Source organism: Odontomachus brunneus, unplaced genomic scaffold (genome assembly GCF_010583005.1).
Source record: "Odontomachus brunneus isolate Ranch 3 - 2012 unplaced genomic scaffold, Obru_v1 Obru_scaffold_006, whole genome shotgun sequence".
In the NCBI taxonomy this organism is placed as follows: domain Eukaryota; kingdom Metazoa; phylum Arthropoda; class Insecta; order Hymenoptera; family Formicidae; genus Odontomachus; species Odontomachus brunneus.
This window is the reverse complement of record NW_022639456.1, coordinates 1285324-1300688: the sequence shown is the minus strand read 5'-3', so window position 1 is coordinate 1300688 and position 15365 is coordinate 1285324. Positions and strand designations below refer to the sequence as shown.

The window sequence follows — 15365 nt, the reverse complement described above, 5'->3', positions numbered from 1 at the left end:
TGATTACGATCACTCGATGACAACTTCAACGGCGATCTCGCCGCACGTCGGAAATTCACCCGACCGGGCGTATCGATTCGCCCACTCATTTGCGTTTCGAGTTGCTCCCGGCGCGGAATATATATTGGTGGTCAGCCGCGCGTGAGACTCGCAATCGTCTTCGAAGATGATCTTGCTTGAACGAAGCGTCGACCTACTTAGCGACGAGTTGGACCCGGGGATATTTTAATCGCAAATCTAAGTATCGAATCGCTCGGCGCACCCCCGAGAGACGCGTGCAGGAAATATAAGTGTAATCTGATGGGATTGTACTTCCATCCGGCGCGTCTCGAAGTATACCGCAGCTGGGCGTAATTGATTGGATTATTAACTCATCTGCTCAAGAAAAACTTGCATGGACACGTCTCTGTCGGAAGGGGAAAAAATATATAGAAGGTCAGAGCGCAAAGTGTCCCACACTTTGTATATATATAGATTAGATCAAATTGAACACAAAAATCCTCTATCATTTTGCAAAGAATCGCATAAAGTTTTTAGTTATCAATTAAGAAAGATTAGCAAATAATCACGCGCGGCACACTGAAAAATTCATTCAATTAGATTAACCAAAATTTGGTTAAAATAGAGTCGAACAAATGTTTCGGTTGTGAGGGCCAAAATTTCGTTCTTTCCAAAGATTTGATTCTCCGAAACTAGACTTGTTTTATTTTCGTTTCAAAAAATCATATCTTTGGCTCAAAGTACCAAATATTGGTTCTCACAACCAAAACATTTGTTCCAGCCAAATTATTAATCGAATTATTTAACCAAATTTTAATTAACTAAATGGGTTTTTCAGTGTATGGCAGATATATATATATATATATATATATATATATATATATATATATATATAAAAGCTATGACGGCAACGTCGTGTATTTTATGATTATGTCAAACTGAAAAAAACAATTCCTCTACCATTTTGCAAATGGCTATATAGATCTTTAGTTATTAATTGCACAATTATGTGCATCAATCTTTGCCAATTAATAGCCAAGAATCTACGTGGCCATTTGTAAAAAAAGCAGACAATATTTCTGTTGAGTTTGACCTAAAGTACAAGCAATGTCGTCATCGCAGCTTATCCGCTGTATCGCGCGTGATTATTCGCCGATTTTCTTTAATTAACAATTCAAAATTTTGCGTGGGTGTTTGCGAAATGGTAGAGGAACTATCTGTGCTCAGTTTGACGAGCTTTATCTGCACATCGAACGAACGTGTCGTGAATTGTGTCGGACACATTCTGTATGTATGTATCTGCATGTACGTATTATCGTTTGTCATTTTTTCAAGTTTTCCAATAGTTCGCCGTGTCGGACTTTCGATGGTGCTACGTAACTACCAACCGGCAATTAGCAGTTATCCCGAACTCGAGCGAAGTAATCGCTCAGGGCGTTTCTCGATAAACCGCCTGAAATAAAGTTCTAACATTATAATGCTCCGTTTAATAACGATCATTCTATTAATCTCGAACCGGTGATTTAATTACCGAGCTACCAAAGACCTCGCGCTCACTCCAATTATTCGTGATGTATTGCTCGACCTTTGCGTTATTTCCATGGGGAGATAGGCATGCATTTATGCATGCAATATTCGATTCTCGGCACCAGCGACGCGCCGGGGCGCAGCTGTATCTCGGGCTTTAAGACCCACATCTTAATTTACGACGCACAATGTGTCGTCTCTAGCGCGAGTCCCTTAAGATCGTGACGACGCGCTATCGTCGAGGATCTTGCGAGTTTCAGGGACCAACGAGATTGTGTAGAGCACGCGTTGCATCAAGCCTGAAAGTAACTTCACGATCGAACGAGTGGGGGATCTCGAATAGTCTCGACTGACTGAAGTGAAATTTTTATCGTGGTGCAAATTCCAACGGGTTTTCGCATCGAGACACACATGAATATTCGTCTCCAATTTGGGAATTAAATCGAAGGTAGAATTAGTCGGCGATTAATAATCTCCGCCTATATCTGTATTTATTTTGTTTATATTTTGTATACGCGCAAACGAATATATAAAGAAAGAACGAATATATTATATGCGCAAACGAATTAGGAAGAAATGCTTTTTTGGAAAAAATTGAGTCTTTATTTACGAAAATATAATAAGCATGTCAATATTGGAAATATTCTCCATCATTTTCCAATACTTTTCTCCGTCTATTTCTCGGGCAAATTCTGACGAATCCTCTTCTCGAGAAAAAGATGGTGGCTTTAAGTCGATGAGATCGTCGATGCATTTTCGGACTTCTTCCACGCTTTTACAATGTGTATCAGCTTGGTAGTATTGGAGCAATCGGAATAGATGGTAATCCGAAAGGATTAGGTCCGGTGAATAAGTCGTATGAGGGAAAATTTCCCAGTCCAGCAAATAAATTGTGTCCCTTTTGCGACGTGCTGCCTAACATTTTTCGGTAACACAGAAATCACTACTCTGAAACTTTTACCACTTTTTACAGATTTTTATAGATTTTATTGCAGCATATTCCCCCAAAGCTGATCAAATCAGATTTGCAGCCTCAGCAGCATATTTTCAATTGGAAAACGAAAAGAATGCAGCGTCTGACATGCTGCTTATCAGACATCATTGTGTGTTCGATACTGAGCTTATATTGTCAGTTTCTCTAAACTATATAGTGAATTTTAAACTTAAGATTGGCATTTCATAGTCCACTAAACAGCGGAAAGATATTTGAACTCAATTGAGTTATATGATTGATTAAATGTAAAAGCATCAAATTAATTTGCGCGCACCTAATAATTTTTAAAAATATAACTCCAAAGGAATATATTATTTCATCGGGATGAGTTTTTCTTGGTACACGTGAGTGTATACGCGCGTAAAAATTCGTTTGTCCACACGTTCATAAGCGCAATTCTCCAATTTGCGCTCGTTACTCGCGACTCGTTATTCGAGATAAAATTTGCCGAACTTCCGCGAGCGAGAGAGAGAGCGTCCCCGTTATTTCTTCCTCGGCATTTGGACAAGTAAATATCGATCTTTCACGCTTTTCTCAATATCGTCACTCCGCTGGCGCGGAGGTTCATCTTTCGCCCGGGTCTCGCCGCTTTAATTTGCCGCGATATCAGACGTGACGCGACTCCATTATACGAACGTCGAGTAGGTCGAGCACGCAATTAACAAGTTTTGCCTGACTACATAGCGACGAGGCGCTACACAGTTAGCAAATGAATGCAGCCAGTGTAAATCTCGACTGCTTCTGACCGTGCAATATGCATTCGCAAGACGCATTCGGCCTTTCTTTTCCACGAGTATCCTCGAGACTGTCGTCGAGCACGAGCCGCAATAAGCCTACGCGCATTTCTTTCACCCGATATGATATTTTTTACGTGTCAAAGTGAATCTCCGCGAATATTCATCGTCGTCGTCCTTTCAGTTACACTCTCTTCGAAAAACGTCAGTTTTTTTTTCTTCCTTTTCTCTTTTTCTCCCGCTGATTATCCTCGCGTTAAAGCGAACGTCAGCCACGGTCCCTTCTGCAGTCTGCGAATCCCTCTGCCTTCGTTCTCGTTTCTCGGACGGTCGCACTTTAAAGTGCGCTTTCGAAATATACATGCACCCGAGAGACCCAGATTCCACCGGACAATTCGCGCACGCGAAATATCCAGCGGAATAAGAGTCGGACGGAAAAAGCGCGAGTAATCGGTATAAATAGTGAAGGATTCAATTAGATAACCAACCGCGACCGACCAGTTCGAAATCCGCCAGGTTGATCCGCGGTTCGTGAGGGGGACGAAGGGGGGGAGGAAAAAACTAGACGGTGGAACTAACGTCGCTGGATGAAAGTCCCGAGGAGCTACGCGAAACTCTGTCAGTCGGTGCAATTGCGCCCGCCACGGCGCACAACTGTTCCTTCTTATTACGCGAGTCCCGCTCTCTTCTTCAGGGCTATTAAATCTGCGGTCCTTCAATGAGTCTTGAGGAAGACTCCCCATTGTTGCGCGTCGCAATTTTCGCTTTGACTTGCGACGCGAACATTGGAAAAGAGACTGAAATCGCGCCTAGCTAATCTGATGGTAATGGCGTTACTTGATTAAGAGGGTTCCTCGTGCAAAGGAGAAAAGGATCCCTTCGAGTAATCACAGTCGGGACTATCGATCACCGATTTCGATATGGCACTGTCCATATCGAAATGCTGGCACGAGTGAGTGAGTGAGTGAGTGAATAAGTGAGTGAGTGAGTGAGTGAGTGAATAAGTGAGTGAGTGAGTGAGTGAGTGAGTGAGTGAGTGAGTGGTGAGTGCTCTGAAAACTTCTCCCGGATTCCCGGTTAAAGAGTGAAATTCGTTGTTCTGCACAATGGCAAAAGATTTATTCGATGGAAGAGAAGGAAGGAACACCTTCAAGCGTAAGATCGAATTGCATATTTTAATTGAGGATTCTTCGTGGAATAATTCTGCGAAATAATTAGTTGAAGCAGGAATAATGCAGGAAGTTACTTACGTTTCGCGCGTCTTCCACCAGAGATAACTTTTACCTCTTTTCCGCGAGAGAATAGTCAAGGATACGTAAAGTAAACGTCCTAGTGATTAAACATGTACCGATAATTGAATTACTAATAATATACTTATATTTGTTAAGATGCTTATCAATAAATGAAACAAAATCACAAAGTAACTAAATATTTCTTTTCATTTATTATATTGTTTTGTATATTGAAAAGCATTTCAACAAAAAAAAATACAAAACCAATATGTCAATCATTGGGATATGTATGTTCGACCACTGGAACGTTTACTTTACACGGGGAGAATATTGTAGTAAAAATAACATATAAATTTGTGTAATCTTGGACCATACAGAATAATGACCGTGATGAGAATGCGGCCGAAGTTTAGCTCTATGTGGTACTTGAAATATTAAATTATCTCTGGGTAGAGTACGTATCTTTTTGAGTAATTTTCTCATGAATAGCAAGGCACATCACTCTGAGATACTGATATATATTTTAATCTACCCATTAATAGTTTTAATTTTATCAAAAAATCGTTTAAAATTTTTTGAATGCCACAAAATGGCGCTAAGAGCTTATGGAAGCTTGGCCGTTCTCTTTGTCTCGAAATGTGCACGTTTGACATTTTACTACAAAATTATTGTAATTAAATGCTCTTTATATCGCGTGTGTCAAGTAGGTCGTTAAATTTACTATTTCTATAGTAATTTATGTGTGTGTGCTACATAATTTCACAGTACAGTCCAACTTTATGTGAAAAGCACTGCGAAAGGGAATTTGAACGTAAGTTTCGCTACAATATTCTCTGCGTGCAACACAGTTCCCGGCGACTTGGTTCTTAATTGCGATTCAGATTGTTTCCGACGTCGTAGTCTCATCGCGGCGGAATATTCAGCCGCGGAAGTCTCATTGCCGTAAGTTGCCTCTCCTCTGTTTCGCGCGCATATGTTTAATGCAGCAGATATGCACCACGTGTGCTGGCACACGGGAGTTGCTCTCGAAGGGCACGTCTGGCTCCGACTGTCAAACACCTATACCCGTTCGTAACGTTCCTTCGCTGTCGGGCGCTATCAGGGCGTCGCGAATAACTCGAAATTTTTGCTCTCGATTTGTCGACCAACATGCTCAGAGTGCGTCTTAACGATAAGATGACTGCTTCCCAGCTACCTAATCGCTACTTTGACCAGTTTCGCGGCGCAAAAATGTCTTCCCGGCTCCTTGAACAAAACGCGTTTGGTTGGTCATTGATGCGTGCCATCACGGAGTCAGAGATTATCATTTCAAACTGCGAGTTCGAGTGATAAAAGACGACATTCGTTGTGCAGTGCGTTCGTAAACGACGAATCGATCCTTCCAACTTCACACGCGCGTCGGGATTTACTCAAGCAAAAAATTTCCCTCCTCAACCCGGTAGAATCTTAACTTCTTGTACCACTTCTTCTTCCTCTTTACCTCAATCGCTTCCTCGAGAATTCATTGAATTTGGTCGAACATGTCGCTGTGCGCGATGGTAGAATTTGCTCACACGCCCTGTCGAGTCTTGCCAAAGTCTCTGGAATATTATGCGCGGATTAGGGCACATTCTCTACGAAATCGTCGAGCGAGGATCTTGAAATGGGTTAATTCGGCGTCTGTGCGCCAAGGGACGGGGAAGGATTAGATTAATCACGTCGCGACGTTAAACCGCGATTCGACTAGACGGTTCTCCGTTTACTCTCCGCCGATATGAGGGTGCCACTGTTTGAATGATGGTTTGTCTATGCCGCGAGTGGAGCACGGCGATACGTCGCGTCGCGATTAGCAAGCGGATATGTGGAATAGATGTCCTATTATTTTTGAATTTTAAAGTTGCAAATTCTCAGGCAACTAATTATTGTGACTGATTGTGTAAACATATGATAGAGGCAACCTATAAATTTACGCCAGTGAAGCGAGCGGCGACGAAAAGTGTCGCGCGATATTGTACGCCGGCTGTGAATGCCATTCAATTTACTCGAACGCCGGGTAATCGGGTTTACGAATCAAGACGAATGAGTTCTCTTCCGGCTTCGTCATTCGAGCGATCGTCGGGAATGAAGGAGCGCCGGATGACCGTGAGATGAAACTCAGTTCAGTCGATGTTCGGTCGTTTTGCAATTTCGCCGCGAGTGTCGTGCCGTTGTTAAAGCAGCATCGAACGTGAATCTTATTTTGCATAATAAATTAAGCAGAAACAAGCGAAACCTTGAAAGACTCGCTCGCCAATGATGCCTTGACTTTTACGCCAGAAACTAAACTTGTTTGTTAGCAAGACACCAGCAGAATTGGCTAATAACTGTCTGCTGGTCATAACGGAATCGATCGACGATCAAGTTAATCGGAGCTTGGTAAAAGTCACCCTAAATAAAAAAAATATTAGCATTTATAATCCGTATTTGATCGATAAAGACTTTTATTCCATTTGTTGCAAAATTTACATTTCCTCTAAGGATTCTAACAATGCCACTTATTTGTTCAGATGTTTATTTTTTTGGGCCATTTTCTCCCAAAGTGACTTAAAACGGAACTCAAACGCTCGTACTCACCCACTTACGATGCACACCCCATTTTCGTGCGACGACAAAACTTCCCTCCGTCAAGTATTTCGTTCGCTATCGTTCGCTGCGAGCAACAGACACACCTCTGTCTTCTTCGGTCAGGCACGTCGCGCTCGACGGAATGACGGATCCTCTGTCACTCGTCGGCCATAGCCGAGAGCCGCGGCTAATTTTCAACTTTACGTCATACGCGAATGTTTTGCGCGACAGCTACGTTGTCGGGAATATTATCGTGAATTTTCAATTTCTCCTGTCGCGCCGTCGTCTCGCCTCTGTTTGTTCAAACGCAGTCGCAGTTTACTTTCCCGATTGTATCCCCGCAAAGTCTACTTCCTCCCGTAGAGCTTCGATCCTTTCGAGGGAAAACGACGTTTCCGATTACCGTAACAAATAAGGCCGGCTCGTACGTGAGCGGGATATTGTATGTGCGTGACGACGCTGCTTGGTAAATGTAGATTCGATAAGGGAAGAGAGACGACCGGTGTGGCGAAGCGAGATTGAATGTAGTCGTAACTGCTGGCTTAATGGCCTCTGACAGATACACCGTGTGCCGCGTTTTGTGCGCGAAATGGTGCGAGAGGAGTGTTTAATTACAGGATATCGCTCAGAGAGCGAGAGAGAAGGGGTGAGGGAGCAAGAGAGGTCGTGGACTAACGATACGCCGGTCCATAAATCGTGTTTATCGTACCGTATAAAAAAAGATTAATGACATAATTTGCGGAAGAGATTACTCATTAATTATTGATTACTACAGTTATATGATAATAATGATTATTATAATTATTATTATTGTTATAATACATATGAACAACACGAGGAAATAATTAAGAGAAATGCGTGCCGAAATAATTAAGAGAGCTGCGCAACAAATTTTACACACTCGACGAGCTAATTATTGTCCTGCACCTGGTAGGTGCGAGCGAAGCCGAGCTTTAGCAAATTTCACTTCCCACGGAGCGCAGAATGTTATTGATGATGGTAAAACCGACGATTCCGAAGAACCGTCCATTCTGAGGAAATCATCCTTTCTGGGAAAATCGTTCATTCTAAGGAAATCGGTCTAAGGAAATCGGAGGAGTATCCTCTCTATTGTTCTATTCGCGTCAGTTTGAAAAAGTTCTCGTATATTCGGGCGAAAGAGTTTATTCGAGCTAGCCTTGTTCGGAGAAATTATTTGTCACTCGTGAACAATAGTCCTTCCTCGTGGATGCCCAAACCACAGGGAGAATTCGTTCGTGTACGAATCCGCCGGAATTTTTATTTTAATTGGGATTTATTCGAGCAACGCTCGAATCCGAATCCGGCCCGCGGAATATCCTAGGTATTAGAGACTAGCGCGTAAATCCAAATGCATATTTGAATGTATGGGCTGTCGGGGATGTTCCGTAGAGCGCAATTGTGTCTCAGTGGAGATTCATCCGCGACCGCGAGAACCGCAAATGGAAAATCATCGTGAAAAGTACTTCAACCTGCCTGCCTGCCTGGCTGGCCGCGTATCGATCGGCCACATCGGGAGAGCGCGATCCTCCCTTCGTCCTTCCTGCGTAGGCCGCGCGGTCATTAGATATTTCCAGCGCCGATATGTCGACGTATTAATTCCCCTCCACTTTGTCGTATTCAACACATTCCGGTTTTCGATACTGGTTCACGCTCGTCTCCAATCTCAGTCGCCCGACTGGTTATCTCTCGTGCGAGAAGGAACGTCGAAGGTGGCCGTTGACCATCCACCGCCGCCGCATTTCTTCGCGAGATAGTCGAGCAGTGACAGCGTGTCGTCGCCTCAACGATGTTCAAGTATCTCGCCGTTGTTCTCGTGCTTTCGCACGGGATTCCAGGACAGATCCTTTATCCGGGTGCAAATGAACCGGGTGTCGCGAACCTTAGCGTGGCGAGAAAGGCGGATACGTACAATTGTAGCGCGGTCGCAGGTATATCTTTATCCGAGTTAACTTTTAATTCGCGAGCTTCCGATGTTCCTTCGCGGGAGAGAGACGTGCTTTCCGACACTTGGAATTTTCCTCGCGCCACTTTTCTTCGTTTCTTCTCACCTTTCCCCTAACGTACCGCCGACATTACTCTAGATTTTATCGCGAGTGTTCAGTCTTTCGATTTAGACCGACGTTTGGGACGACCTTTCGTATTTAGACGCATTTTTCCTCGTGAAACACGTCGAACGTGAGACTGTCGGTTATCACGCGAAGCTCAGGAATTTCCCGTGATTCACTTGCCTCTTTTATAGAGGAAATATCATAAAGGAAACAACGCACTTTGGAAAATTAAAAACGCGAAACACGCCTCTCTCTCTCCACTTTTCCCCGAAGAGCGACTAATGTGACCGACGATCCTTCCATCAGAGGAGTTAAGCAAGAAACCGACGGTTACGATGAACGGGAACACTAATTACCATGTGGGCCAACAGATCTTTTACGTGTACGGTGAGCAACAATTCAGGAAATTATTTGGGGGCGCTAAGAGCGCGGGAAACATCGAAAATGACTATCTCGTCACGGAGGGTATAGGAGCGCACAAGCTCCATCGTCGCAAGGTCATTTGGAACAAGGCCCGAAGGACTTGCATCGAAGAAGGAGGTAAAGAGAATCACTTACGAAACACCGCTGATAGCGATTATCGTCGTCACGATCATTATTATTATCGGCCATTGAAGTCCAAATTTGGAAATGCATTGCGCGCATTAGAATAATTCAGTCATCGCACGCTGCTTCGATTCATTCGACGCTTATCTCAAGTGACGCGATATGCGTAAACGAACGGCGATAATACCGTCCGGCGGATAATCTCTCTCATGATATTTTGCACTCGGTTAGGTCACTTGGCGATTATCAATTCGGCTTCCGAGGAGAAGATTCTCTTGCGCATGATGCAAGAAAAGAGCATAGGCGAAGCCTGGCTCGGACTTCACGACCTTTACGAAGAAGGTGACTGGGTCACCATCACCGACGAGGCTCTGGAGAACACCGGATACAGCAAGTGGTCGACGAAATTCGCGAATCTGCCCGATAATTACGGTGGCTCGCAGAACTGTGCGGTTCTCCTCACGGAGGGCGGCATAGACGACATCAGTTGTACAATAACGCAATCCTTTTTCTGCGAGATTTCCTTGTAAACCGGCAGGATGTTGGAGATTCGACCAGCCTGGTCGTTTATGCGCATTTATAGCAGAGTATATAAATAAATAATGAGTAAGCCTGTAACGTATTTACTCACTCAAAGGATTATTGCTCGAACAAAGGATTAGGTTCTCAAAGATTCGCTTTTATGAACGTCGCGTGTGATACCAGAACATTTACACGGCGAAAACCTTCTCTCCATTTCTCTCTCTCTCTCTCTCTCTCTCTCTCTCTCTCTCTCTCATGAACATTCGGAAGGCTTAAACCGCTTTGTGAGAATCCGCTTGTGTAGAACGCAACGGGGATATAGAGGGATCCAAGGGAAACCCAAGCGAAGTCCGAATATATCGTGGCTATCGATCTCGGAATGATTCCATGAGATTCAGCGAAATCGATTCCGCCAACGCGAATAATGCCGCCTCACTAGGATGGATACCCTGGATCGATTCACCGATCTATTACCCTTTGTGCAAGAAACACTCGAGCGCGTTTCCGTAACAGGTAATTGGCAATTAAGAATCGCGAAGGGTTCGCAACGTTGGCTATTAAATCGCGCGAAATCACGTGTGCGCTTATGTCGTGTGCCAGCATCACGTTTGTCCTGGAAAGTCACACAGAAAAAGAAGGCAGCTTGACTGCTGCAAATCCACCAGAGCGTATTGATGTTTGGGATCCCTGAGGTGGTCGAACAAGCCAAACATTTGGAGGTTTGAGATCGAGTCTTGGGTCTTGTTTGTCTTCAATAATCTCAAAAACTGACAGATCGAACCTGTCAGAGGCCGAAGGTACATTCGAAGCGTCCGTACTACAAAGTTAGCTGATACGTCCGTGTTGCTCGCCGCACAGCTGGATCGCGCAAACTTGAGCGCGAAACCTCGGCGCCGCGACTCCCAACCGCGAACAGCGAGCGTCGCGTATCACGGATATCTGTCCACGACGGTTGGATGCTTCTTGCGCTTCGCGCGACTCCCCATTTTCGCGAATCAGGTCGCCGTGGTGGCGTATTACCCGGCCACTTCGGCCGTCGCTTTTGTTACGACGAGGTCGAGCCCGCGAGCGACGCTGCGTTCTCCACGCGAACAGCACGAAATGCATAATATTCAGGGAGGATTTTCCGGAGGAGCCTGAAGAGAAGCGAATCGATATTCCTCTCCCGTACGGCGAGGCAGAGCGGAAATATGCTGGTATTGTAATTCGCGCGACGCCGAAGGTCGGGCTTCCTTAATGAACCGAAATCCTGCCCGCCCGCTCATCCGCGTAATCTCTCCGACCATGGGAAAAATCTGCCCGCTTCTCTCACGAACAATAATCCTTCGACCGTGTATCCTTAGGTATACGCGCGCATTTGTGGACCCGGAGGACTGCCAAGGATAGCTCGCTCACAACACCCTCTTCGACGATGCTTCCTTTGCTCTTTCGCGAGCGCGAAGCACTCGATTGCGCGTGTGACCGACCGTACACGCTTCTCAAATGTCGCGCACCGAGAGAACAAAACGATTGATTTAACTAAAATTATAGTTATTTGGCTCACCCGATTCTTTGTAGAAAAACAATAATACGCGCATAGAGTCATCGCTAACATTGTAGTAGAATCTAATAGACGATGGTTTTCTTGGCCGTAATTTATGGCAATTACTTCTCAGTGTGATTACAGTTACAGATACCAAATATATTTTTTCTCAGTGCGGAAAAATCCGGTCTCGAACTCTTCACGTCGCTCAATTGCGCGACCTGACCGACCGTTCGCTGCAGCTCACGAAGGACGAAGGAAATCGGGGAGGCGAGTCTCTCCCTCGGCTTGGAAGATTCGCGAAAAACGTCTCGCATCGAAAGTAGCGTGGAGCTTGTGCCCGCGCATGTACCTCGCCTCGATATCCCGGCGCTGTCAGCCGTGCTCGGAAAATTCGAGGAGATCATTGAGTACTCTTGAGTGCGAGCGACAGGAAGCGGTCGAAATTCGATTTAGCGCGCGAGCCTCGATAACGGTGTCGTGCTATCGCGAGCTGCGGCGTTCCTCGTTTCTGCCCGCGCTTCTTCGCCCCCTTCTTTTCCTTCTCTCTTTTTTCGGCTTTCTTTTTTCCCCTTTGACGCTTTTCTAACGTCCGAGCTCTCTCTCGCGTCTTTGTCGCCGTTAAAGGTGCGGAAAGTTTACCTATCCGCTCGTGTAAAAGACGCCTTTTATTATTTGTCGTGCGCGCGCGCCAGCCTCTCGACAGCTTCACGGTGTGCTGCGAGTAGTTGCTTCTCGCAGTAATCTTGGCGCACTTAATTGGACATCGCCAAGAGCGGTACGGATAGGTACTTGTCGCAAAGTGCTGAGTTCGCTGGGTAAGCCGGTCCACGACCACGTCGCCAGCCATTTTCCGCGGCTTCCGTAACTTCTATACGGGCGCACTTGTGTCGCGACCTGAGAGGAATCATTGACGGCCGCGGCGAGACGGTATCGTTGTTCGTCGATTCGTTGTTGCGCGTTGCGAAATTGTCGTTGTCTTTTACTTTGATCTTACCCGGCGAACGAGAAAGAGTTCGGTGGAGAAAATTCCGAGAAATTTCCGTGCACGGGAAGAAGAGATACGATGCCTGTAGCCAGAAGTATTCAATTGTGAGCAGCGTAGTTGCATCAGTTATCTTCGTGTGATGGTAATGTGTATGGTTGATACGACTCAGTTACATCAACTACATCAATGTAGTTGCGCGTGATCTGGTTGTGGCAATCGGAAATTGGTTGGGGTAGCATTTATCATGCGTACACTCTGGTTGGAGCAACCAGATACAGTCACTGCTGCAACGCCACTCGCACAGAAAATATCTTGGGATCCAACAGAAATACAGGCCAATTTTCCAAAGCAATCACGGCTTCTGATGAAGTGAGAATATTTTATAAGTGGGGATTTAATAGTCTAAAAAAAGTTTTCTCCCTATATTTTCTACTCTTCATTCAATAAAATATATTGACTTTCCAATCTGGATGTTCTAGTCAGAGTCTATGCTACGTTTGGGAAAATCTTGGAAAATTTCTATGTGAGCAGTAACTCAGCAATTGCTTTGTGGTTGCAGTAACCACACAATTAGCTGTACCGTATTTTCCTATCGCGTCTGGCTGGCACAAGCAAATTTATGTGTGAGCCAATCATACTGTTTTTTTCCGCGTAGACACTCGCGTGTATGTCCGAGCGCTACCAGATATTCGCAACAGATCCATCTCAGATCTTCTTCTTGCGCTCTCAAACTCGGCCAGCAAAAACTCATCAGAGTCGGCTGCGTCGATTTAATAATTCGGGCGTTAATGAATCTCCAGCGGCGAGAGACCGCGAGAGCGCGATAAAACGCGACGAGCGCGCTCATCTGTTTAGTTTCGTTTTAACGGCGGCGGGCGCATTATTGCCTTGCTTTAATTAGTTCCCAAGACGTACCACCAGAACCAGTTACCGCTACACCTCAGTTTCCGGACTGGCACGAGCAGGAACAGCGCTCTGTGTGTGTGTGTGTGTGTGTGTGTGTGTGTGTGTGTGTGTGTGTGTGTGTGTGTGTGTGTGTGTGTGTGTGTGTGTGTGTGTGTGTGTGTGTGTGTGTGTGTGTGCGTGTGTATGTGCGTATGTGTTGCGCCACGTAACACGGCGCGCGCGTCACCGTGCGTGTCGAAGTCGTCTTCGTACGGTCGCCGGCTTTAATCGCCGCGGTAAGACTTCCGTGAAGGTGAAACTCCGAAGAAGGGGACCGAGCGAATCGACGGCGACGACGACAACAGCTACCTTTCGCGTTGCTCGCGCGACCAGTCGCGCTTAGACGGTCTCCGTCCGAGGAACCAAGCCGCGTCGAGCTCTCTACCTCCTCCGCCTTCTCTCTTTCGCTTCTCTCTCCGAAGTCGCTCACCTCATCCGGTTCAGTGCTCGCGTCTCGTGCTCCTCGTCAGCTTCCTTGAGGCCCCCGCGTATCGGGGGTCTTGTTGTACGTGTACTTGCGCCGACGACGACGACGACGACGACGACGCTGATCGCCACGAGCGACTCTAACGGGAACATGCTGGTGATAAGCGCTCTGAAACAGGTGGCGAACGCTGCCACCAATGCGGTTCATTCGGCCACTGGCAACGTTTCCGGGCACGCTCATAACAGTTCCGGTGAGTGCAGATCGAGCAGTGCTCGTCTTTGACATTCGCGCAGTTACTTTTGGTCGAACTCTCCGTGAATTCGCATTACGTCCCATTTGCGATCGGTACGTCGCGACCTCGCTCGACTACAATTTCGTTGGCTCGTGCTTGCTCGACATCGAGCTTTCCTTATCGTACAATGATACTTCTGTAATGGCAGATATCATCCGTGCTCCTCGTCGCTTTAACGGTAAAGGTTCGCATTCACCGCTTGTAGAATTTGTACTCGTGCTATATACAGGTGAAACTATCTAGCGTGTATCGCGTTCTCTTTTACCTTCTCTCCGTCTGTTTGCCTCTCTTTCACTCTCTGTCTCTCTCTCTCTCTCTCTACCCTTCTCTCCTTCTCTCTCTCTTCCCTTCTCTCATCCTCTCGTTCCTTTTTTCAGCTTTTCGGTTCAGTCCACGGGAAAGCATCCACGCCGTACACTACACATTCGTATTCGCACAGAAATATCGCTTGCGCAAAATGTAAAAGGTTACATGGAGGCGCGCAGGCACGACCGACCTCCATCGGTTTCATAAGAACGGTACTGCAGCAAGCGTTAACTTTCTTGCCACGCCTAATGTCAAGATCGCAACGTCAATTACATATAGATCAATTCGCGGGCTACATGCGAAAGCGTGTGTGTGTATACGTATCCCAGTAGCGTCGGCTGGGAAAAATACATCTCTCTAATTACGAATGCGTATCCCATTTATTAGTGTTCAAGGAGAAATCGCGAGACGATATTTCGCGTGTTCGCGTCGGCCGATCCATAGGCGAGTGAGGACGGTCGAAAGAGTCAAAGGGCTCAGTGCGGGGGGGATTTTTCATTTCATCTGCTCGCAAACGCCAAGCGATCGTTCGCGTTTTACGGGAAACACCGGCGCTTTTTATCGAGAGAAATTTTCCACGAGTAATTGCGAAACCTCCTCCTTCTCTTCCACCTGCCTGCTTGCCTGCCTGCCTGTCTGCCTGCCTGCCTGCCTGCCTGCCTGCCTGCCTGCCTGCCT

General features: G+C 46.0%; 2 protein-coding genes across 5 annotated transcripts in view; both read left to right on the top strand.

Annotated features, from left to right (window-relative positions):
• LOC116851390 (tyrosine-protein kinase Btk29A) overlaps window positions 1-15365 on the top strand; it is a 48958-nt gene that overhangs the window by 8346 nt on the left and 25247 nt on the right. Inside the window, exon 1 of one of the 4 annotated variants that reach the window (XM_032830747.1) lies at window positions 3905-4410. The exons of 2 other annotated variants lie outside the window; for them this stretch is intronic. In XM_032830747.1, coding sequence (XP_032686638.1) covers window positions 4362-4410 — 49 coding nt within the window. In that variant the 5' untranslated portion in view covers window positions 3905-4361. Of the gene's footprint in view, window positions 1-3904; window positions 4411-13901; window positions 14340-15365 lie in introns of those variants that run through there. One more of the 4 variants, XM_032830741.1, reaches the window with a different exon arrangement.
• Window positions 8743-10307, top strand: LOC116851472 (hemolymph lipopolysaccharide-binding protein-like). Its single transcript, XM_032830914.1, has 3 exons — window positions 8743-9019; window positions 9446-9679; window positions 9917-10307. Exons 1-3 carry the CDS (start codon window positions 8878-8880, stop codon window positions 10213-10215), a joined length of 675 nt encoding a protein of 224 aa, XP_032686805.1. The 5' UTR covers window positions 8743-8877; the 3' UTR covers window positions 10216-10307.